Raw genomic sequence first — 22,871 nt, forward strand, 5'->3', positions numbered from 1 at the left:
CCACTGCCAAGATCTCTGTGGCACAGTGGTTGAGAGTCCGCCTGCCAATGCAGGGGACACGGGTTCGTGCCCCGGTCCGGGAAGATCCCACATGCCGCGGAGCAGCTGGGTCCGTGAGCCATGGCCGCTGAGCCTGCGCATCTGGAGCCTGTGCTCCGCAACGGGAGAGGCCACAACAGTGAGAGGCCCGCGTACCGCAAAAAAAAAAAAAAAAAAAAAAAAAATGTAAAAAGCATCCTGGGTGACTAGAATGGGTTTCCTTAGATATGGGAGTCAAGGACAGGCTCCCAGAGACATAAGTTGTATAGACATATCCATTTAATAGCAACAACAGCTATTACTTGCTAACCTCAAATTTCAGCCCAGAAGCTATGCCACTCATGTGTATTATTATTTTCAGATCCTTCAAAGGATGCTAGAAAGCTGCTACCATTTTATGCCCATTTTCCAGATTGGGTCACTAAGGCCCAGCTCCCAGTTTTCCAAGAGAAGCAGAGAGGCTGTGGCTGTTTGCAAAGGTCATTTTTGTTGAGGTTCAGCAGGGGAGAAGGGCGGGCGTGGCACATGTACCTTCCCAGGAAACTTCCTTGGACATTCCAGGGTCTGGGAATATGTATTGTTAATGAGCATCCCAGATAATTTTTTATCACTGGGGCCTCCTTCACATTTTTTCCTCTCTTTGGACACTAAACTAGACCTGTCTCATGCCCAGTGACATGTTGGTAAACAGGCTCTGGGGGGGGGTGGGAAGAGGCTCTGATTTGTAGCCTCTGCCAATTTCCTTTGTCAGCTGTTAGTGCAGACAGGTGTGACATCCAGAGCAGCTGCAGCCACTTTGGGACAAGAGGAGTACAGCCCCCACACCTCCCACAGCAGGGCTAGGAGATGGGAGAACCTGGTTCCCTGAAGGCTTTGGAGTCACCCTACCTTGGGACTTCTTGTTTTGGGCAATAATACATTTTTCTTTATTGTTTAAGCCTAGGTTTGGGTTTTCTGTCCTTGTGGCTGAAGGGATCCTACTGAAGGTGCATGTGTGTGTGTGCGTGTGCATAGGCAGCAGACCCATCAGGAGAGGACAAAGATGCCAGGACAGAGCCTCTCAGAAATGATGCTTGAATTGATTCTTAAAGAACGAGGAGGACTTTGGCAGGTGAAACATGGCTGAAGTTTCAGAAGGAAAAGGATTTACAAAGAAACAGACGCATGGATTTGTTCCAGGAAGTGTATTTGGTTGGAACCAGAGTACAGAGCAGGGCAGGGAGCCACGTGAGATAAGGCCAGAAAGGCTGAGGGGCTGGAACTTGATCCTGGGGTGGAGTCAGCTCTGTGACCCTTCTGGGGTTGTGTGCGGAAGGGGCTAAGGGCCAAGACGTCAGGGCTCCTGGTATGAGAGGTGATCAGCTATGCTGAGGACTCTTCTGGCCCTCACACCCAGCCGTGGGGGAGACACTGTTTTTGAGGCATCGCTGGTCCCACAAAAGGTAGAGAAAGGTCTTAAGGGACCACCCAAGCCCCATAAACCAACAGAAGCTGGGCCCAGAGCAGCAGGCAGGATTCCAGTAGCTGTGGGGATGCAGGATTCCAGAGTGGCCACAACCTGGGCATTGAGACCAAAGCAACTAGAAAGGCAGGCATGGAGCAGACCATTTTGGGAGGGAGGGGGCTTCCCTAAGGTAGGCTGAGCCAGTGAGCACTTGACTGGACAAGCGAAGGCAGGTCCCTCGGAGGGGGACAGAAAGAAGGGACCACAGACTGGAAGGCTGTGGAAGCTGAGGCAGCAGATACACGGCTCGGGCAGCAATAGGGAAAGTACCATCCTGTCCCCGCATCCCACCCCACCTAGCAGGCCACAGGTGTTGCCAGGCCCCAAAGAAGGTTGACTGTGACACCTCATCCCCCCCCCCATCAGCTTCAGTAGGAACCCGGCGTCCCAGAAGGATCACAGGGGCTGTGACTCCAGCTGGGGCAGCTTGGGGGTCTGTTCTGGAACTTTCTTTTCTGAAGGATCCACATCCTTCTGGTCACCAGCTGGAGCTGGAACAGGTGCATCATCTGGAAATGGAGGAAGAAAATGGTAGCACTAGACTACCAGCCCCTCCTCTCTCAGACCCAGGAGTCTGGGCCCCCAGCTCCTTCCCTGCCCCCTGGGCCCAGGGGCCAGCACCTGTGTCTGGGTGGAACTTGAGCTGTCCCTCAGGGCCGGGTGCTGGGTTGTTGTGGACTTGCTGCTGCTGTTTCCTCTGTTCCATTTGCAGAACGGCCTGCAGGGGGTGGGGGAGATCACAGAGGCAAGAGCGTATGATGTTGAGTCTCCATGGCAACCTGCTAAGTGGTCGTGGACCAGTCCCTTCTCCACGGGCCTCAGTTTTTCTCCCTCATTGAGAGTTGGGCTTAATACTAGTTAAAGATCCAGTTCTCCCTCCCTGGTCATGGCTTGGGTCACACCTTGGGACAGGGAAGGGAAGCCTCCTCCTCCCTCCTCGGCCTTTCCCCTCTCTCCTGCTTACAACCTCACTGCCCTTATCCAACATGGCAGCCACAGAGCAGCCAGGGATGGGGACAACGTCTGCCCTTACTCAAGATGGCAGCTGCTACCCAAGGATGTACCAGTGATTAACACAGTGGCTGTAAGCCTTCTGCACTTCTGGACACACTAGGACAAGGGTCGCCAGGGGCTCAGAGGATGGACCCCCTTCCCTGGCCAGTCACCTGCTGCAGCTCTCTCTTCTGGGCCTCCAGGCGGCCCTGGGAGCGACCCAGAGCCTCAGTTTCCTGGCTGAGGCGCTGGGCCTTGGCATTGAGCTCTGCCTCCCGGGCAGCCAGCTCCTCCTCAAAGCGCCTCAGCTCGTCCTCCGTGTAGGCAGGGTGCATCTCCACTGTCTGCCGGGGTGAGGACAGGGGCCATCAGCAGGGGGGCTCTAGCTCCGGCCCCGCTAATGGAGGAGGTTCAGGGAAGGCTGGGAGGCCTCGGCCATGCGTGTGGATGGAGAGACCTGAGTGGGAGGTGGGAAGGGAGATAAAGACACAGAGTGGAGCAGTGGGAGAACAGGGACCCAGAGAGGGGGAGACAACGACCCAGGAGGTTGGGGGGACAGAGAGCTGGGGGGCTTGGAGGTCAGAGACCCAGAGAGAAAGAGAAGTGGCCAGAGACCCCGAAAGAAGGGTTAGGTCTGGGAGAGAGAGACACAGGATCCAGAGTATCTTCCGTGTCCTCACCTCCCAGCCCTCCCCGGTGTCCCCGAACTCCTTCCTCTGCGTGGATACAAGGAACTCCTCCAGGGTCACGAGGCGGTCCTGGTTGGTGTCCACCTGGGGAGCCAGGTAAGGGTAAGCAACAGAGCTGGACCTCCCTCCACCCCTACCCCCGCCCTCACCCACGGCCCGGGGCCCTCCTCTCACATTCTTCATCACATGCTCCCGCATGCGCAGCCGCTCCTCCTCCATCTCCCGCATGTCATCTTCCTCATTCTTGGGGTCATACACCTTCTCCAGCTGCAGGGTCAAGCAAAAAGCAGGATGTACTGAGAGGTCCAGGCAAGCTCCTTCCCAGGCTACCCAACCTCTTAACACACACAGACAACTTCAACTCCCATCAGTCCTTGGGACACCCTGCCACTCCTGGCAGCCTCTTTTTGCCTCAGGGGCTGCCGGGAGTTGTAGTTTTCCCCCTGAATGCACATCCAGGGGGACCTGAGGGAAGTACTAGGATCCCGAGGGGACACGTTGCTGACCTGGGCATCCTCTGCGCCCATGGCTTCCAAGATACTCACCTCCTTGGTGAAGAGGGCCTCCAGCTCCTGCTCATCCAGGACACCATCACTGTTGATATCTGAGGAAGAGACAACAAGGTGTCTTGGGGGACTGAAGACGGAGTGGGTCAAGTTCCTAAGTGACCTGTTGGAGAAGGAATTCTGGGCTGATGCGAGGTCTGTTCTCAGCGGATAGGTAACAACGGGTCTCCGACAGTAGGATGGTGGCCTTCAGGCTTCAGTGCCCCATTGGCCCGTTGCTAAGACAGCCCTTTCCCTACCAGGGTCCTGAGACTCCATTGGGACCATTCTTGGGCCCATTGTCATGCAGAATGACTTGATCTCTAGCTCCCAGTGACCTGGGCACAGGATCAGCCCTTTACCCAGGATACAGGGGTGTCAGGGACGTCTCCCAGAGAACCAGCCCAGGGCTGACTCTGATCACCAAAGAATCCTCTCACTGCCAATCAGACTCCTCCGCCACATGCACCTTGCTCTCTGCCTTTGCCTCCTCTGCTCACTCAGATCAGCACCCACACTGGTCCCAGGGAGGCGGCCAGGAACCCTGACCTTGAAAATCCAATGGTTAAGCTTCAGCCTGCACCTTACTTGACTTTCTGCCTCTGGCTCTCAGAACATCACCCTCTCCTCTCCAGCTGCCCTTATTTTCCTTCACTGGCCCTGTCCTCTTCCTGACCTCTACAGGTGGTGTAGGGGACAGGGGACAATGACTTCTTCCCTATCAAATATTCAGATGTGTCCAATATGGTTGCCACTAACCACATGGGCTGTTTAAATAAAATTAAAATTTCAGTTTATCAGTCCTACTTGCTACATGGCAAGCACTCAATAGCCACATATGGCTGGTGGCCGCCATACTGGGCAGCAGAGAACATCATTACAGAAACAGTTCTACTGGCAAGACTTCCTTAGATGGGTTCCTCCAGTCCCTCATCTTTAATGCCATCCGCAAGCTGCCTCCACACCTGAATACCCAACTGCCTACTCTCCATCTCCACATAAATGTCTAATAGACATCTCTAGCTTGACATGGACAGACCCAGTTCCCAATCTTCCCTGACAAACATGCTTGCCCTTTTCTCTCCATCCTTCCAGTTGCTCAGGCCAAATACCTCGGAGTCACCCTTGACTCTCTTGTTTCATTACAATCCTCATCAGGTCCATCCTCAAGTCCTACCAGCTTGACCTTCAAGACAAATCCAGAATATGACCACTCTTCCCTACTTCCACGGTCCAGTCACCAGCATCTCAGGCCTCCTAACTAGGGTCCTGGCTTTGGCCCTGGCCCCTACAGCCTGTCCTCAACACAGCACCTAGACGGATCCTGCCAACCCTTAAAGCAGATGGGGTCAGTTCCTCTGCTCAAAATCCTTTTGCTGTGTCTCACTCAAGACAGAATAAAATCCAAATTCCTTACCCTTAGGGTGGCTGTTACCTCCCTAGCAGTCTTTATCATTCTTCTTTTTTGTTTTTGGCTCCGTTTGTGGGATCTTAGTTCCCTGAGCAGAGATTGGACCCGCGCCCTCGGCAGTGAAAGCGCAGAGTGCTAACCACTGGACCGCCAGGAAATTCCTTTTTTTTTTACACTTAACAATGGTTAAATTGGTAAATTTTTTTAAAAAATAGATTTATTTATTTATTTATTTTTGGCTGCGTTGGGTCTTTGTTGCTGTGCGCGGGCTTTCTCTAGTTGTGGCGAGCGGGGGCTACTCTTTGTTGCGGTGTGTGGGCTTCTCATTGTGGTGGCTTCTCTTGTTGCGGAACACGGGCTCTAGGCGCGCGGGCTTCAGTAGTTGTGGCTCACGGGCTCTAGAGCACAGGCTCAGTAGTTGTGGCGCACGGGCTTAGTTGCTCCGCAGCACGTGGGATCTTCCGGGACCAGGGCTCAAACCTGTGTCCCCTGCATTGGCAGGCAGACTCTTAACCACTGCGCCACCAGGGAAGTCCAGTAATTTTTATCTATGAGTTTTTTTTTTGGAGTATAGTTGCTTTACACTATTGTGTTAGTTTCTACTGTACAGCAAAGCGAACCAGCTATACGTATACATATATCCCCTCTTTTTTGGATTTCCTTCCCATTTAGGTCACCACAGAGCACTGAGTAGAGTTCCCTGTGCTGTACAGTAGGTTCTCATTAGTTACCTATTTTATACATAGTATCAATAGTGTATAGATGTCAATCCCAATCTCCCAATTCACCCCACGCCCCCCAGGAATTCCCTTTCTTATCATTCTTCTCTTCAAGCATTCGGCTCCAGTGACCTTGGAAACCCACCAAGTTCATTCTCCCCTGCGTGTGCTTGCTATGCCCCCCATCTAGACAAATATCTTCGAGGCTCACCCCCTCACTTCACTGAGGTCTTGGTTCAAATGTCATCTCTCTTGAGCGGTGCTGTCCAATCCAGCGGCCACTAGCCACATGGGGCAAATGAAATTTAAATGAGTAACAATCGAATACAAGGAAAGATTCATTTTCTTGACATTATGCTAAGTGAAATAAGCCAGTCATAAAAAAGACAAATACTCTACAATTCCACTTATATGAGGTAGCTAGAAGAGTCAAATTCATAGACAAAAGAGAATAGAAGTTACGAGGGGATGTGGGAGGGGTCATGGGGAGTTGATGATTAATACAGAGTTTCAGTTTTGTAAGGATGAAAAGACTGCTGCACAATAATGTGAGTATGCTTAACACTATTGATATGTACACTTAAAAATGGCTAAGATGGTAGATTTTATGTCAAGTGTATTTTACCACAATTACAAATTTTAAAAACTTTAATTGATCAGGGGCTTCCCTGGTGGTACAGCCATTAAGAATCTGCCTGCCAATGCAGGGGACATGGGTTCGAGCCCTGGTCTGGGAAGATCCCACATGCTGCGGAGCAACTAAGCCCATGCGCCACAACTACTGAGCCCGCGTGCTACAACTACTGAAGCCCACACGTCTAGAGCCTGTGCTCCGCAACAAGAGAAGCCACCGCTGTGAGAAGTCCGCTCACTGCAACATAGAGTAGCCCCTGCTCAATGCAGCTAGAGAAAGTGCGCACGCAGCAATGAAGACCCAACGCAGCCAAAAATAAATAAATTTAATAAATTAAAAAATTTTTTGATTGATTAAAATTCAATTTCTTAGTTGTAAAACCCACATTTCAAGTGCTTAATTAATAATAATAGCCACATGGGAACTAATAAGAACCTACTGTATAGCACAGGGAACTCTACTCAATACTCTATAATGACCTATATGGGAAAAAAATCTAAAAAAGACTGGATATATGTATATGCATAACTGATTCACTTTGCTGTATAGCAGAAACTAACACAACACTGTAAATCAACTATACTCCAATAAAAATTAATTAAAATGAAAGGACAAATGATGCTGGGTTAATAAATTGCCTCATTCATTTAAAAAAAAAAACAGGGACTTCCCTGGCGGTCCACTGGTTAGGACTGCGCTTCCACTGCAGGGGGCACAGGTTCGACCCCTGGTCAGGGAACTAAGATCCCACATGCCATGCTGTACAGCCAAAAAAGAAAAAGAAAATAAAGCCAAATGGGGCTGGTGGCTGCTGTATTGGACAACACAGCTGCAGAACACTTCCATCAGCATAGGAAGTTCTACTGGACAGTGCTGGTCTAGCAAAAATCTTTCCAGACCAGGCTATCTAAAATCATCATTCTAGACCTTTAATCCCACTGTCCTGCTTTCCATGGTAATGTGACTACCTGATCATCTCCTATAGAATCTACTTCACTGATTCTAAGATGCACTTTTTTTCTCCCCATATTTTATCATCCATAAAATTGGGAGGCATCTTATCATCGATGATGTGTTAGTTTAATGGGCAGTTTATGTAAAATTCAAGTGTTCATCTTATGTTCCAATGGTCACTTAGATTCACTGAACTACAGAACTATCTGTTTGCCTGATCACTGGTTCTGTGATGCCAGGGGGACTTTCTTTTGTTCACAGCTGTACACACAGGGTCTCCGTGAAGCTTGGTCCTTAGAGGTCTCCTTGTAAACATTTGCTGAATGAATGAAACAGACCCTGCTAAGCTCTGGTGACAGGCTATAGCATTTGGTTCGGGTTCCTGGGCACACCTGAGGGGACCTGGCAAAAAGTGGTATCAGGGGAATTCCCTGGTGATCCAGCGGTTAGGACTCCGCACTTTCACTGCCAAGGGCTCCGGTTCGGTCCCTGGTCGGGGAACTAAGCTCCCGCAAGCCGCACGGTGCAAAAAAAAAAAGTAGTGACATCAGGAGATAAGATCCAGATGCAGAGCAAAACGCCTGGCGTTTGGAGATTGGAATTAGAGGCTGGACATAGAGGTGATGTTTCCAGACAGGAAGAAAATGAAGGGGACCATGCCCCTGCCTCACCATGGAGAAGGGGCTTCCCGGGTCCCTGGAGGCCTGGTTACTAGGGAGCAGCCCCTGCTTAGCGATAGAGCCCCCAGAAGCGACCGGGGCTTCTGGGCTGCCATGGGAGGGGGGCCCAGGCCTAGACAAGCCTGGTTTGCTCAGTTAGGGACACCAGTCAGTCCTTAGAACCCAGAGGCCTGGTGTATCCCAGAAAAAAGGACGAGCTCTTCCATGGAACATCCTATTCCCAACAACAGGGAGGGACAGGGCCTTCTAGACCACCAGGGGAGAGGGGCTCAGACCTCTTTGGCCTCCCTAAGCCCCGTGAGTTAGGGAGACCCCTTCTTAGCATTCAGGCCCCAGAAAGGTCAGAGCCTCAGCATTAGCCTGGGTCTTGGGACTCCCTCCTTACCATGCAGTATGAAGAAGGTCTTGGGGTTAAACCTGTTGGGGTCCAATCCATCCAGTTCCTCCCACACCTCCTTCAACTGGGCTTGGCTGCCCTGTGGAAGGGAGAGCCGGGGGCTCATGAGCAAGAGGTCTGGGTCCCATAGGATAAAGCTAGAGAACCCTTTACCCCCATCCCTCAAATGTCATTCCCCTCAAGCAATAAAACTACAACTCCCAGCAGCCCCTGGAGGTAGCTGGGTACATTAAAAGGGGCCTTTTGCCTCAAGCTCTGCTGGGAGTTGTAGTTTTTCAGCTACTTTCTTGTGGCGCTTGGAAAGTTGGACATGGTTGTGGGGGGTAGGCATGAATGGGGGTCCTTACAGGCACATTGACTTTGGGGTGTTCTCGGTGCCGGCGCTGTTGCTCTTCCAGCTTCCTCTCTGCCTCCTTTCGCTGCTCCTCTCCCAGGGACTCCAGATAACGGCGTCTTTCGTGTTCCTTGAGCATCTCGTAGCGCTTGAACTCTTCATGATGGGCTGCATCGTACTGGGCAAGGTCCCGGGTGGCCTGGGGAAAGGCAGACGGTCACTCTCACCTCACTTCTATGCCCAGCCCCTAATTCCAAACTCCGAATGCCAGGCCTTTGGCTCTGAACCTGGCCCAACTTCCACGTGTGCTGGGTCTTATGTCCCGATGTCACTTTTGTCCCATAATACATAGCCTTCTCTTTTCGGTCAAAAGACGAGGATGGTTACACAATAGCAACTTTAACTCATTTCTTCTAAGTCCTCCACAATCTCAAGATCTTGGAGGAATAAATAATAAGGAACAGCACATGAGGTGACTTAATATGGAAAGCAGTACAGCTAGGGGGTAAACAACATGAGGTCTCTAATTATTCTGCCCAGGGTTCAAATCTAGGCTCTGCCATGTGAACAAATCCTGCTGGCTCTGTGACCTTGGGCAAGTTACTCATTCTCTCTGTGCCTCAGTTTCTGCCTTGGAAAATGGTGATAACAATACTATACTGGGTTGTATAGGGTCCCCCCAGAATTCATGTGCACCCAGAACCTCAGAATGTGACTTTACTTGGAAACAGGATCTTTGCAGATGTAATTAGTTAAGATGAGGTCCTGCTGGATTAGGGTGGCCCCTAATTCTAATGACTAGTGTCTTTACAAGAAGGCTACAGAGAAGACACAGAGAGACACAGGGAGAATGCCATGTGATGGTGGAGGCAGAGACTGGAGTGATGTGTCTACAAGCCAAGGAATGCTGGCAACCCCCAGAAGCTGGAAGAGGCAAGAAGCAGATGCCTCTAAGGAAACCTTGGTTTTGGTCCAGTGATACCGATTTTCAACTACTGGCCTCCAGAACTGTAAGAGGATAGCTTTCTGTTGTCTTAAGTCACTGAGTCTTTGGTAATTTGTTATATGGCAGCAATAGAAAACCAATACAGCTGTTGTGTGGTGAACAGATGGAGGTTCTCAACCTGGGGTGACTGCGGTCCCCAGGGGACAGCAGTTAATGTTTGAAGATATTGTTGGTTGTCACAACTAGGGGAGGTCTACTGGAATCTAGTGGGTAGAGGCCAGGGATGCTGCTAAACATCACAAAATGCCCAAATAATCCCCAGAGCAAAGAATTATCCAGCCCCAAGTGTCAAGAGTGCCGAGTTGAGAAACCCTGCTGTTGAGTGTGGAAGGCAGAAGCAAGGAGCCCATCTCTGGGGTTGAGACCAGGAGAATGACAGAGCGGCTGCAGGAAAGCGGACAGTTTCTGGAATGTTCTGGAAATAAGCGGCAGAACCGTCTCTCGGGGACGAAGGTCAGGCATGGACTCAATCAAATGGCTGCTATTATCTTCATGGCCACTAGATGGAGCTCCAGTCAGCCAGAAAAGCAGGCTGAGGCTCAAGTCAGGCAGAGAGGTAGGTTGTGTCCTGGGGGTGCTGGGGAGCTACAGAAGGGATGTGAGCAGGGAAGAGGCAGGGGCAGACCTGAGCATTCCGTGCCACTCCCCAGCCCCGAACTTGGCCTTCCCCACAAGGCAGGGTTGTAGATCCTACTTCTCACATGAAGACTACGTTTGTTCCTGTGCTGCTCTAACAAATTATTTTTTTTGTGGCTTAACACACACTCATCATCTTAACAGCATGGAGGCCAGGGTCTGAAATCAGTTCCACTGGGCTGCAATTACAGTGTTGGCAGAGATGTGCTCCTTCCGGAGACTCTAGGAGAGAACCCCCTTCTTTGCCTTTTCCAGTTTCTAGAGCTGCATACGTGCCTGTGGCCCCTTCATCCATCTTCAAAGCCAGCAGCAGAGCCACCTTGCTTTGGTCGTCACACTGTCGCCCTCTACTGTAGTCAGATCTCCCTCAGCTTCCCTCTTTTTAAATTTTATGTTATGTTATGTTATTTATTAATTTCTTTGGCCGTACCACCTGGCTTACGGGATCTCAGTTCCCCAACCAGGGATTGAACCTGGGCCTTGGCAGTGAAAGCCCAGTAATCCTAACCACTAGGCCACCAGGGAACTCCCTGCATCCCTCTTACAAGGACCCTTGTGATGACACTTAGGGTCCACCTGGATAACCCTGGCTCATCCCCCCCATCACAAGCTCCTCAGCTTAATCACAACTGCAAAGTCTGTTTGGCCACATCAGGTCACAGAGCCAGAGGTTCCGCAGACAGCATGTGACGTCTTTTGAGGGGCTATTATTCTGCCTACAGCAAGGACACAGAGGGAATTCCTGCCCCCAGTCATAGGAGAGGGATTTGAATCAAGATGTGAGTGGAGCCAACCTCCCGACCCCGACACACACGCACACAGCTCCACTTTCCTGTAGAGAATCTGGGGAAGGTTTTTAGGCACAACCAGCCCTTCTGCAGCCGCTAGCCTCAGAGGACACCAGGCAGGGGTGAGTGGGCTCACATCCCAGCGTCTGCTCCCTTCTCCCCCTCTACAAAGCTTCCTTCAGTCCTCTGCCCCCAGGTCCCCCTCAACCTACTGTCTGGATCAGCAGCTCCAGGTCCCGGGCCTCGAATGTGTGCTGATTCTGAGGGTCCAGGTGTTCAAACTGCTTCAGGAGGCTCAGGTGATCCAGCTGTACATCTGGATGAGAGGGAAGATGGGGTGGTGGTGGGGTGAACAACTCATGGAACGTTCTTTCTTTCAAAATCCCTATCCTGCGGGAATTCCCTGGAAGTCCAGTGGTTAGGACTCAGCGCTTCCACTGCCGGGGGCCCTGTTCGATCCCTGGTTGGGAAACTAAGATCCCACAAGCCGCATAGCACAGCAAAAAAACAAACAAAAATCAAACAAACAAAAACTATCCTGGGCTGGATGTGCTCTAAAGGAGATCACAGAGGGCACAGGAGAAGCCCACAGAGGATGGTTTGAATGAGCCTGGAGCAATCAAGGAGGGCTTCCTGGACGAGGTGATGCCACAACTGAGTCTGATGCTGAAAATAATAATAACCATGATGATAACCAACATGTATCAAACATGTACTATGTGCCAGGCCCTGCTCTAAATATATTAAATATATTAATGCATTTACTTTTCACAAAAATCTCACATAGGTTCTGTGATTATCCCATTTTATGGATGTGAAAACTGAGGCCCAGAGAGGGGAAGTGACATCTAGGTCACCATCTAGGAAGAGGCAGAGTGAGGATCAGTTGGGCTCCAGAGCACATGACACTTAATTCTGTTATGGGTTGAATTGCGTGCCCCCAAATTCACAGGGAGGTTGATAGCCCCCAGTATCTCAGAATGTGACCTTATTTGGAGAGCGGGGCTTTACAGAGGTGATCAAGTTAAAATGAGGTCATGAGGATGAGCCCTAATCCCATATGACAGGAGTCCTTATAAAAAGAGAAAATTTGGACACAGAGACACACACAGAGGGTGAGTAGACATGGCGGGGGCGGGGGGGGGGAGTGGTCATCTTCAAATCAAAGAGAAAGACCCAGAACAGATTCTCCCGTACAGCCCTCGGAAGGAACCACCCCCTGCTCACACCTTGATTTTTGACTTATGGCTTCCAGAACTGTGAGACAATCAATGCCTATTGTTTAAGCCGCCGGGTCTGTAGTACTTTGTTACAGAAGCCCTAGCAAAGTAATGCAGCCTCCTTGTATGAGAGTTTCCCGGCAGAGAGGGAGAGACCAGGACACACTTGGCACCCACTCATCCACTGGACACACATCTTGAGAGACCTCCTGGGGGCCCTCATGTGAATCAGACCCGGGCCTGCACCTCCAGTGGCTCCTGGGCTGGTGGGGGTGAAAGGCACACACACAGGCAGCTGGAATCCAGGTTGACTCAGGCTGTAGTGGCGGCAGCTCTGGGCCTGGGTGAGCCCAGAGGAGGGACAGACCCAGGAAACAGGCACAGATCAAGTCTCATAATTCGTTATTCATGCCACAGATACGTGTTGAGCCATACTCTGGGCCCGACCCTGTGCCTAGCACTGTGGACACAGCAGGAAACGGACGGTGACGGCATCTGTCCCCTGGAGCACCCGGTCAAGATGGAGAACAGGTGAGTAAGGGACAAACACACGACCACAAAGGACTCAAACAAATGGAGGACCCTTCACAAAGGACGGTCAGGGCAGGACGAGGGAGGCGACATCTGGGCTGAGACCAAAGCTCCACTGGCCATGCCAAGAGCCCCGAGAAAGAATGTCACAGGCAAAAGTCCCAAGGTGAGAAAGATGTGTTACCCTCCGTACTAAAAATGCTGATGCCAGAGGGTCGGGTGAGAGGGCACACATGTGAAAGGAGGGGCTAGGACGGGCGTGGCAGGGCTCAGCTTGGCCTCCAACTAGCAAGGAGTGTGGACTTGATCCCGAGGGCACTGGGGAGCCATGGCTGGTTCTGAGCACAGGAGGGACAGGATTTGAACTGGGTGCTGTGATAGGCTGAATAAAACCCCCCCCCGCAAGATGTCCACATCTGAATCCCTGGAACCTATGAATATGTGATCTCATGGGGCAAAAGGGACTTTGCAGATGTGATCAAATTAAGGATACTGAGATGGGGAGATGATCCTGGATTAACTGGAGAAGGGGGCTAAATGTAATCCTTGTAAGAGGGAAGCAGCGGGAGATCTGACTACAGAAGAATGCCATGTGATGACTGGAGAAAAACGCTACGCTGCTGCATTTGAAGAGGTTCCCAGCCTAGGAATGAAGATTTGGAAGCTGGAAAAGGCAAGGAAACAGATTCCCTCCCATAGCACCTCCAGAACTAACAGAGCCCTGCTGACACCTTGATTTTGGCCCAGTGAAACTGATTTTGGATTTCTGATCTCCAAAAGGTAAAGAGAATAAATGTGTGTTGTCTTAAGCCTCTAAGTTGTTGCTGATTTGTTACAGTGGCCACAGGAAATGAATCCAGATATTAACAGGATTCCGTTAAGAACGGCTGTTCTACAGGAAATAGTGGGAAAAGCAAGGGCGGCGGCAGGGTGCCCAGGGAGGAGGAGACTGTGCTGATCCAAGTGGGACCCAGTGACAGCAATGGACGTGGAGAGAAGTAATCAGATTCTGGAGATTCCTGAGTTGTTAAAGGGACAAAAGTTGAAGTACATAGCTTAGCGTATGGGATGTAATAAGCAACCAACTGATGGGAGGGATTTTTTCTCATTCATGACAAGGGAACATCCAGTTTACCAGAGATCAAGTCAGACTCCGAAACTGTAGTAATTAAAACAGCAAGACAGAGAAGGCATGGCTGGTTATGCAGAAGGAGGCCGGAGACCATGCCCGTCTGGTCACCTTAGAGCCCCAGCACCCTGCTCAGTGCCTGGCACAGAGTAGAACTCAAGACATATTTGATCAATGGATAAGAGGCATCAGATAGGAATGAAAACAAAGCTCAGCTCTCTTACTGACCCTTAACACCATCTACCAACGTTCAGGGTCCCCATCTGTAACACAGGAGCCTCAAGGGGGTCAGGAGATGAAAGAAGAAGCTGGAGGTAAATCTCAGTAAAATGGGATTGTTCTTACTCTTAGTGACGAGCCAAAAGGTGCCCCAGGAGTACCAGAATATCCCACAAAGCTACAATGAGTAAAACAGCATGGTTCATTGTAGCCAATGGATGCAAACAACGCATATCCATCAATGGATGAATGGACAAACTAAATATGGTAGATCCAGACAAGGGAATATTACTTGGCCCTAAAAAGGAATAAAGCAGTGATGCATGCTACAGTGTGGATGAACCTTGAAAATATTACACTAGAAGAAGCCAGACACAAAAGATCACTTATCGTATGATTCCATCTATACAAAATGTCCATAACAGGCAAATTTATAGAGACAGAAAGTAGGTTGCCAGGGGTGCGGTGGGGAATAGAGGGGTGATAGTTACATGGTCTAGTGATTCTTTTTGGAGTGATAAAGGTGTTCTAAAATTGATGATGGTTGCACATACCTGTGAATATACTAATCACTGAACTGTACACTTATATACGAATCATATCTCAATAAAGTCATTTAAAAGAAATAGCATGGTCCAGACACATGCTCCAAGAAACTGTATCTAGGAATGTTAGAAATAAGATGGGATCTTGGAATTTAAATCCACTCAAATCTCCCTCTTCCAGGTACATTTTTCTTTCTTTTCTTTCTTTGTTTTTCTTTTTTAGCCATACAATTAGACTATAAAATATAGCCTCACATATAAATGCCAGGAAATTAGAATCATTCTAGTGGGGGAGAGAAAGAATAAGTAAGCAATGAAAAGTACAGTGTAACCTGTTGAACTTCCTGACTTTGATCACTGTACTATAGTATTGTAGGAGAACATTGTTGTTCTAAGAAAAATCACACTGAAATATTGAGGCATAAAGGAAACGGTGTCTGCAAGGAACTCACAAATGTGAACTACAGATAAATGGAGCAAACGTTAACAATTACAGAATCTGGGCTAAGGGTATTTGAGAGCTTTTGGTAGTATTCTTGCAACTTTTCTGTAAGTTTGAAGTGACATCAAAATTTTAAATGACCCTGATTTGTTAAAATAAAAATTAAAAACACATCAAAAACCACCCAAGCAACTAAAATTACTAACATCTCCCGAGTAATGTTAATAGTAGCTTGTGCTAGGAAGAAAACTCGATCAATCTTCCAGGCAGATTTTACAGGGGTGGAGAGAATGACGCCCCAGTTGGCTCCACCTGCCAAAATCACCTGGAGGCCGGGGAGGGAGGCTGCCCCATGACCCCCAACATCGCCAGCTCCACCCACCCCACCGGCCTGCTTACTGGGCTCCTGCTGGGCGTCCATCTTGGCCTTGAGCAGCATCCGCAGCCTTGACACCTCCTGCCGCTTGAGTTCATCCAGTTTGGTGCGGACATGGTGGCTGACGAAGTCCAGCTCCCGGCTCAGCTTCCCGCTCTGCTCGGGAGAGAGGGGACACAAACCAGGCTGCCCTCTCTGGAGCCTTCTAAGAGCTTTCTGATGCCTCCTGGGGTTCCCCAGAGGCCCCGAGACAAGATTCCAGCCCCTCAGCCTGGCACTGGAGGCCCTTCTCATTTCTCGTCACTCATCAGATCACACTCATGGCTCACGTCTCTTTCCCACTTCTAGGCCTTTACACATGCTGGTCCCTCTGCCTGGGATTCTCCCTGTCACTGCTTTCCAAGCCTAACCAGGTCCTTACAGTCCTTCAAAACTCAAAGCATACTGTAGAGCACAGGGAACTCTATTCAATGTCCTGTGATGAACCACAATGGAAAAGAATATGAAAAAGAATACATATATGTATAACTGAGTCACCTTGCTGTACAGAAGAAATTAACACAACATTGTAAACCAACTGTATCTCAATAAAATTAAAACAAGCAAAATAAACTCAAAGCAGATGGCACCTCCCTTGGAAGAATCCCCAACCCCCTTGATGCCACCACACATACACACACACACACACACACACACACTCACTCTCTCTCTCTCTCTCTCTCTCTCTCACACACACACACACACACACACACACACACGTGCTGAGCAGGGTGCCTTCTCTGAGTTACCTCTATCATCACTTTGGATTATGTCTGTTTCTCAATTGTGCTGACCCCACCCCTCTCCTTCTCACAGTCCCCCACCCCCATGGCTCCCCAATGCCCACAGGACCGAATCCCTGGGCCTAACACTGAAGATCCTTCAAGATCCTGCATCTGCCCATGCCTACCCCTCCTCCCTGCCGTCCCCGCTCCAGCCCCATCCCTCTGTCTTTATGTCAGTTATAAGGAGCCAGCAGCAGACAGCTGAAGGTACCAGAACGCTTCACTGGTACACACAGTTCTACTGTTGAAAACTTGCCCTTCCCCCCTCCCCCCCGTTTCAACTTTTATACCAGACACTCCCACTCAGAATTCAAACCTCACTCGGGAGAATCCATTCCCTAGAAGCTTTCTCTCACTGTCAGACGGACTGGGTCCCTCCTCCGGCCACCTCAGCACCCTGCACTGTCTCAGATGGCTTTCTCAGCCACTCGTTTGGGTCTCTCCAGCCTGCAGGGGGTGTGGCCTTTGCAGAGGCAGCAGGACAAAGGGACCGCAGTGCCAGTCATGTTAACCTCAACCAGTCAGGCACCTACGATGAGTCAAGTCCTGCACTGGACTCACTGAGTCCATCCTCTAATCCTGCCCACAACCCCATTTTATAGATGAACAAACTGAGGCTCAGGAGGAGAAGCCCCTGGCCCAAGGTTCCTCAGACAGTGAGGACAGGAGGCCAATTTCCAGCCTGGTGACACAGGTGGCGTCATGTCTCCCCAGAGGGAGAGTCCTGGGGCCTGGGTTCAAATCCCAGTCCTGGCACCACTGCACTGCGTGACCCCAGCACACTGTTTCCCTACTCTGGACCTCAAAAATGGGGCTGAGATTATCACCACCAGTAACAAGGACAACTGACATTTACTGAAGGCTGATGACAGGCTGGACCAAAGCCTCAAAGTGGGGATTATCGCTGATTCACACAACCCCACCCCCATCTCCCCGCAACAGAAAGTGCTGCATGAGCCTCCCCGTTTTCTGAGAAGGAAACCAAGGCACACACGGGTGTGACCACTTGCGCAGAAGAGCATGAGGTGGAGCTGGGATTGGAACCTACCACCGTCCCACTCCAGAACCTGCCTGCCTACGTGGCCACTGTTTCTGATGTCATTTCCCACTTGTATGACCTTGGACAAGCTGGGTGGCCTATAGGGCCTCCGTTTCCTCAGCTGGGCAGTGGGATGGGCTGGGCTCAGCAGTCTCTAGTTATGCCCATCCATTGTTGGGGGCCAGGTGGATGGGGATGGACAAGAGCCCAAGGAATGCTGGGAGGTTTTGGGGAGAGCGGGGCTGCCCTCCCCCCATCAGTCCCAGGCCCTGGGGCCTCCTCTGGCCCAAGGTGTTTGGAGAACTCGGGGTGGATCCCCCAGGTGGGATGTTCCAACATGCACCTGAACGGGGAGGGGAGTCTAGGTGGGGTGGGGTGGTGGCAGGCAGTGTTGTCTCCTCATGGCGTGTGTGTGTGTGTGTGTGTGTGTGTGTGTGTGTGTGTCAGCATCCTTTCCGAGGAACACTGCTTGGGGCATGGGGTGGGATGTGGGCTCCAGGCTCAGTCAGTCCAGGGATTGAGACCCAGGCCTCCAGGAAGGACAAACCCTGCTACTAGGGCCTCAGTGTCCACCTCTGTAAAATGAGGAGAATCACAGCTCCTCTAGAGGTCTAACATGAGAGTTAGAGATGATGTGAGTGATGACAGCATCTCCCGTGTTTTGAATTCTTCCTGTGTAAAGAGCACTGTGCTGAGAACTCACAGAACCAGCCCTCAAATTGTGCTTACTGAGAATGGCCACTGTGCACATCCATGCCTTTTACACGTCTTACCTCGGACAGGCCTATGATGCAGGTTCTATTATTACCCCATTTTACAGATGGGGAAACTGAGGCACAGTGAAGGGAGGCCACACAGCTGGTAGAGCTGATACTGGGAGGCATGTACCGTCCACATCCACACTTAACCACACATTCTGTCTTCCCCAGATCCCTTCCCAGCTATGTGACCCCGAGAAGTGAATTCTCCCGAGTCTCAGTTTTGTGATGGCTGGAAGGTTCCCCTTGAGGGAACCTGGTTAGTCCTGGAATTCTGCCCTCTGAGCATGCATGCCCTCCCAGTGTGCTCGCACCCAGCCGCACCTTGATGTCCTCAGCATTGGCGGCCTGCAGCTTTTCCCGGAAGTGCCCGTCTGTCTCCAGCACGTTGATGACTTCCTGGAGGTACCGGTGGTAGTACAGGCCTGTGTCCTAGGGCAACAAGAATGAACATAGTAGCCTCAGCCCTTGTCCCTCTCTGGTTCTTCCCTGCAGGTAGGACCCAGGCTCTGCTCCCCTGGGCACCTGCTGAGGGGCCCAGAGATCAGCCCCCAACCCTGAGCGGGAGGCCTGCCCCATGGGGTAAAGGCTCTAGAGCCAGCAGACCCTGGTTGCTCCGTCACCCCAGGCAAATTGCCTGATCCTCCGGGCCACAGCTCTTACTTCTTCCCAGGTCTGTCTGTAGTGGAGATGAAATTAAAATCACAAGGGTAAACACCCAGCTCAACACTGCCCATAGAGTGGACACACTGGTATTTGTTGGAAAGCAGTGAAACATACATTCGTTCATTCATCAAGCGTGCAGCGAGCCCCTACCATGTGCCAGGCACTGTTCTATGGGGCACAGCAAGTGAACAAGACAGACAAAAATCCCTGGGCTCCTGGCCCTGCCACGTGTAGCTGGCTGGCACTTTCCTCTTCCTGGGCCTCACTCTTCCGTTTGTAAAATAGGCAATAAATTTCTTACCTCTCAGAGCTGTGGTGAAAAGTAAGAGATAAAAAGCCTGGCACCACGGTAAGGCTTTAGAAGATACTCAGTCTACTATAGCTATCATTACATTTTTTTTTTTTTTTTTTTTTTGGCGGTACGCGGGCCTCTCACTGTTGTGGCCTCTCCCGTTGCGGAGCACAGGCTCCGGACGCGCAGGCTCAGCGGCCATGGCTCAAGGGCCCAGCCGCTCCGCGGCACGTGGGATCTTCCGGGACCGGGGCACGAACCCGTGTCCACTGCATCGGCAGGGAAGCCCGCTATCGTTACATTTGCTGAGGAACACACCATAGGTGATAAATGGGAGCCGATCACCCAGCTATGGCACTGTGGGTGTACTAATCTCCTATTGCTGCTGTAACAAAGTGTCACAAACTTAAGTGGCTTAGAGTAATAAAAATTTATTCTCTTAGAGTTCTGGAGGCCAGAAGCCCAAGATGGTTCAGCAGAGCTGAGCTTATGTTGGAGACTTTAGGGAACAATCTGCTTTCTTGCCTTTTCCAGCTTGTAGAGGCTGCCTACACTCCTGGGCTTGTGGCCTTGCATCACTCTGACCTCTGCTTACATCATCACATCGCTTCTGACCCTGACTTTCTTGTCTGGCTCTTATATGGAACCCTTGTGATTACATTGGGCTCACCGGGATAAGCCAGGATAATTTCTCCACCTAACTCAATCATACCTGCAAACACTCTTTTGCCATATATTCACAGGTTCTGGGGATTAGGGCATGGACATCTTTGGGGGCCATCATTCAGCCAAACACAGTGGGCTGGAATCCCAAATCTGCCAATTACTAGCTATGTGACCTTGTTCGGACTGCTAGGATGCCTAGTTAAATTTAAATTTCAGATAAAACAATGAATAACTTACAGTATATTATACTAATGGTTATTCGTTGTTTATCTGAAACCCACTCAATTTTAACTGAGTGTCCTGTGTCTTTATTTGCTAAGTCTGGCAATCTTAGTCCTTGGGCAAGTTACTTAACGTCTCTGTGCCTCAGTTTCCGCACCTGTAAAGTAAGGCTAGTGAGTACCCACCTCATAGGGACTGTTGTGAGGATTAGAGCAGTTAATATCTTTAAATATTTAACTCAGCACTTAGTAAGAGCTGTCAACGTTATTATGATTGTTGTTATCGACATTTATAACACTCTAGTAGCCTCAGAATAAAGAAAGTCTCCACCATGGCCCACAAGGCCCCGTGGGATCTCCCCCTGTTCCTTCTCTGACCTCATCTCCCCCTCACTCACTCTGTTTCAGCCACACTGGCCTCCTGTAAGTCCTTCTACTCACTATGCTCTCCTCCACCACGCAGCCTTTGCCCAGGCATTTCCTTTTGCCTGGAATATTCTTCCCTGCACTTCAGATCTTAGCTCAAATGACCCTTCCTTCCTCCCTGACCATCACCCCTGGTGTCCATTCTCAGAGGGCCCTGCCGTTTGTCTTCCCAGCAAACTAAGCTGGTCTGTGAGGGCAGGGGGCTTGCTCTAGCACTGTGCCTGGCTCCTAGAAGATGCTCAAGAAATGTGTGGAATGAATGAAAGGCAAGGGGACTCAAGCTGCCCTTCTGTGTCTGCAAAGATTTCACGGAGCAAAGGCCTCACTTGCTGGGTGGGGACCTGTCATACAGGAGCATGGGATGATTTGTTCCAGAGACAGTGGTGTGTCCATTCCTAGTGGGAGCTGTAGGATTCGGGCCACAAATCAGGGCACTGGCCTTGAGGATCTTTCCAAGTTCCAAATTCCCTAAGACCAAAGGTTTCATAGTGTTCGATAAACACAAGTTGGAATAAATGAGCAGTTACCGTGCCCTATCATAATTTAAACTACAACTCCCATGAGCTCCATGATGTGAGGACACCCCAGTTAACTAACACCACCTGCTCAAGATGCTACTGGAAAATGTAGTTTTTTATTTGAGTCCTTCTCGAGGGGAGGGCGTCTTAAAAGAGCAGAGAGGTTTAGGTGGGGCGGGGGGGGGGGGGTGATGCAGATTTTTCATCTAAAATCTGACCTGATTTTCCATATCTCAAAGTCAGGGGCTTAGAAATCTCTCTCTCTTTCTCTCTCTCTCACACACACACACCCGCCCCCAAGTTTTTCACCACGTCAAAGCCCTGGGACGGCAAAGAATGGCAGGCAGACTCCAAGCCGCATCCGTAGCCCGCCAGGGGGCACGGGAATTGTAGTACCACTGCAAACACCTGGCTGGCGAGCAGGGCACGCCACTCACGGGGCTTTCGGTCGCGGGATTCTCCTCCTTGGGCGCCCCCCGCTCCAGGGGCACGGTCAGAATAGCGCGCAGCAGCAGCAGAAGTGACAGGAGAAGGAGGGCTGCACGGGGCCCAGCGGGAGGCATGGCGGCGTGGTCTGTGGGGGCGGAGAGGTGGAATAAGTCTGTCCCAAGCCGCCTTCTCCCCTGGACCCAGGAGTCTGGACTCCCGGCGCCGCTCCCTGCCCCCTTCCAAGAATCAAGACGCAAAGCGTCTCGTTTCCCGGGAGCCAGGATTCCGAGCCTCCAGCCTTTCCTTCCTCAGACCCAGGAGTCCTGGCTTCCAGCACCCTCTTCGCTTAGACTAGGATTCCGGGATCTCGACCCCCTCTTTCCCCAGGCCCAAAGGTCCAGGGCCCCAGCCTCCTCTTTTCCCAGGATCTGGAGGTACTGGTGTCCTCCGAGACTCAGTTTTCCAGCCCTCTGGTGCCCCGCTTCCCTTCTCCCCAGGACCCAAGAGTCCAGGACCCTCCAGCCCCTTACCTCTCCTTCACCGCAGAGGGCGTTTTCCTGGGCTAGGACCTCCGGTGTGGTCTCTGCGATTTCCCCCCTAGGCCACGCCCACTTTCCCCGCAGAGGATCCGCTCTCAGCAGCCTGATTGGTCCGCGCTGGCTCCAGGTTTCGGGCCCCTGTCTAGCGGCCCCGCCCCTTGTCGAAGTCGCTGGCCTTTTCTCGAAAGCCGAGCCTCCTTTCTCGGAAGCCCTACCTTTTGACGCCACATACCCTGCTTTTTAGGCGAAAGAACGGAGACTTTCAAAGAGAACTACAACTCCCTGTTGGGCCAGGGGAAAATGAGTCAGCTTCCGCGGGCATCTTGGCCTCTTCGCCTCATGGGAGTTGTAGTTTTCCCATTTGTTTTCTCTCCTAGAAGTGGCTGTAAATTACAGATCGGTAGTAGTTGGCACAGGTCACGTTATAAGTTTATTATATAAGAGAGAGGTGTAGAGCGAGCCTGCGATGCGGCCTCTGTCAGGTCCCTTTAAGGAACACCTGCATGCTCTTCCAATTCAGAACCCCTGGAGCAGGGTTGCCTGGCTACAGCAGAGGCCAGGGGTCATTGCTTTGTTGGAAGTGGAACGTGGGGAGCCAGGAGGGAGGGGATTAGGGCAGGTCCCAGTGGGAATCCCCCCTCCCTCTAAGCCCTCTCTTTCCCCCCTGCTTACTTCCCAGAGACCCAGAGATTATGTCACTGG

General features: G+C 50.9%; 1 protein-coding gene across 1 annotated transcript; it reads right to left on the reverse strand.

Annotated features, from left to right (window-relative positions):
* Positions 1-1,204: 1,204 nt before the first annotated feature.
* On the reverse strand, positions 1,205-22,408 carry NUCB1 (nucleobindin 1). The gene is made up of 13 exons (XM_030873623.2): positions 22,161-22,408; positions 21,639-21,775; positions 18,737-18,844; positions 15,815-15,947; positions 11,542-11,645; positions 8,913-9,098; positions 8,554-8,644; positions 3,771-3,829; positions 3,400-3,492; positions 3,217-3,309; positions 2,710-2,880; positions 2,165-2,261; positions 1,205-2,052 (listed from the first exon to the last, which is right to left on the reverse strand). The coding sequence occupies exons 2-13, from the start codon at positions 21,762-21,764 to the stop codon at positions 1,940-1,942; spliced, it is 1,374 nt and encodes a 457-aa protein (XP_030729483.1). The 5' UTR covers positions 21,765-21,775; positions 22,161-22,408; the 3' UTR covers positions 1,205-1,939.
* Positions 22,409-22,871: the final 463 nt, after the last annotated feature.

The sequence above is a fragment of the Globicephala melas genome, chromosome 19, assembly GCF_963455315.2.
Source record: "Globicephala melas chromosome 19, mGloMel1.2, whole genome shotgun sequence".
Classification (NCBI taxonomy): Eukaryota; Metazoa; Chordata; class Mammalia; order Artiodactyla; family Delphinidae; genus Globicephala; species Globicephala melas.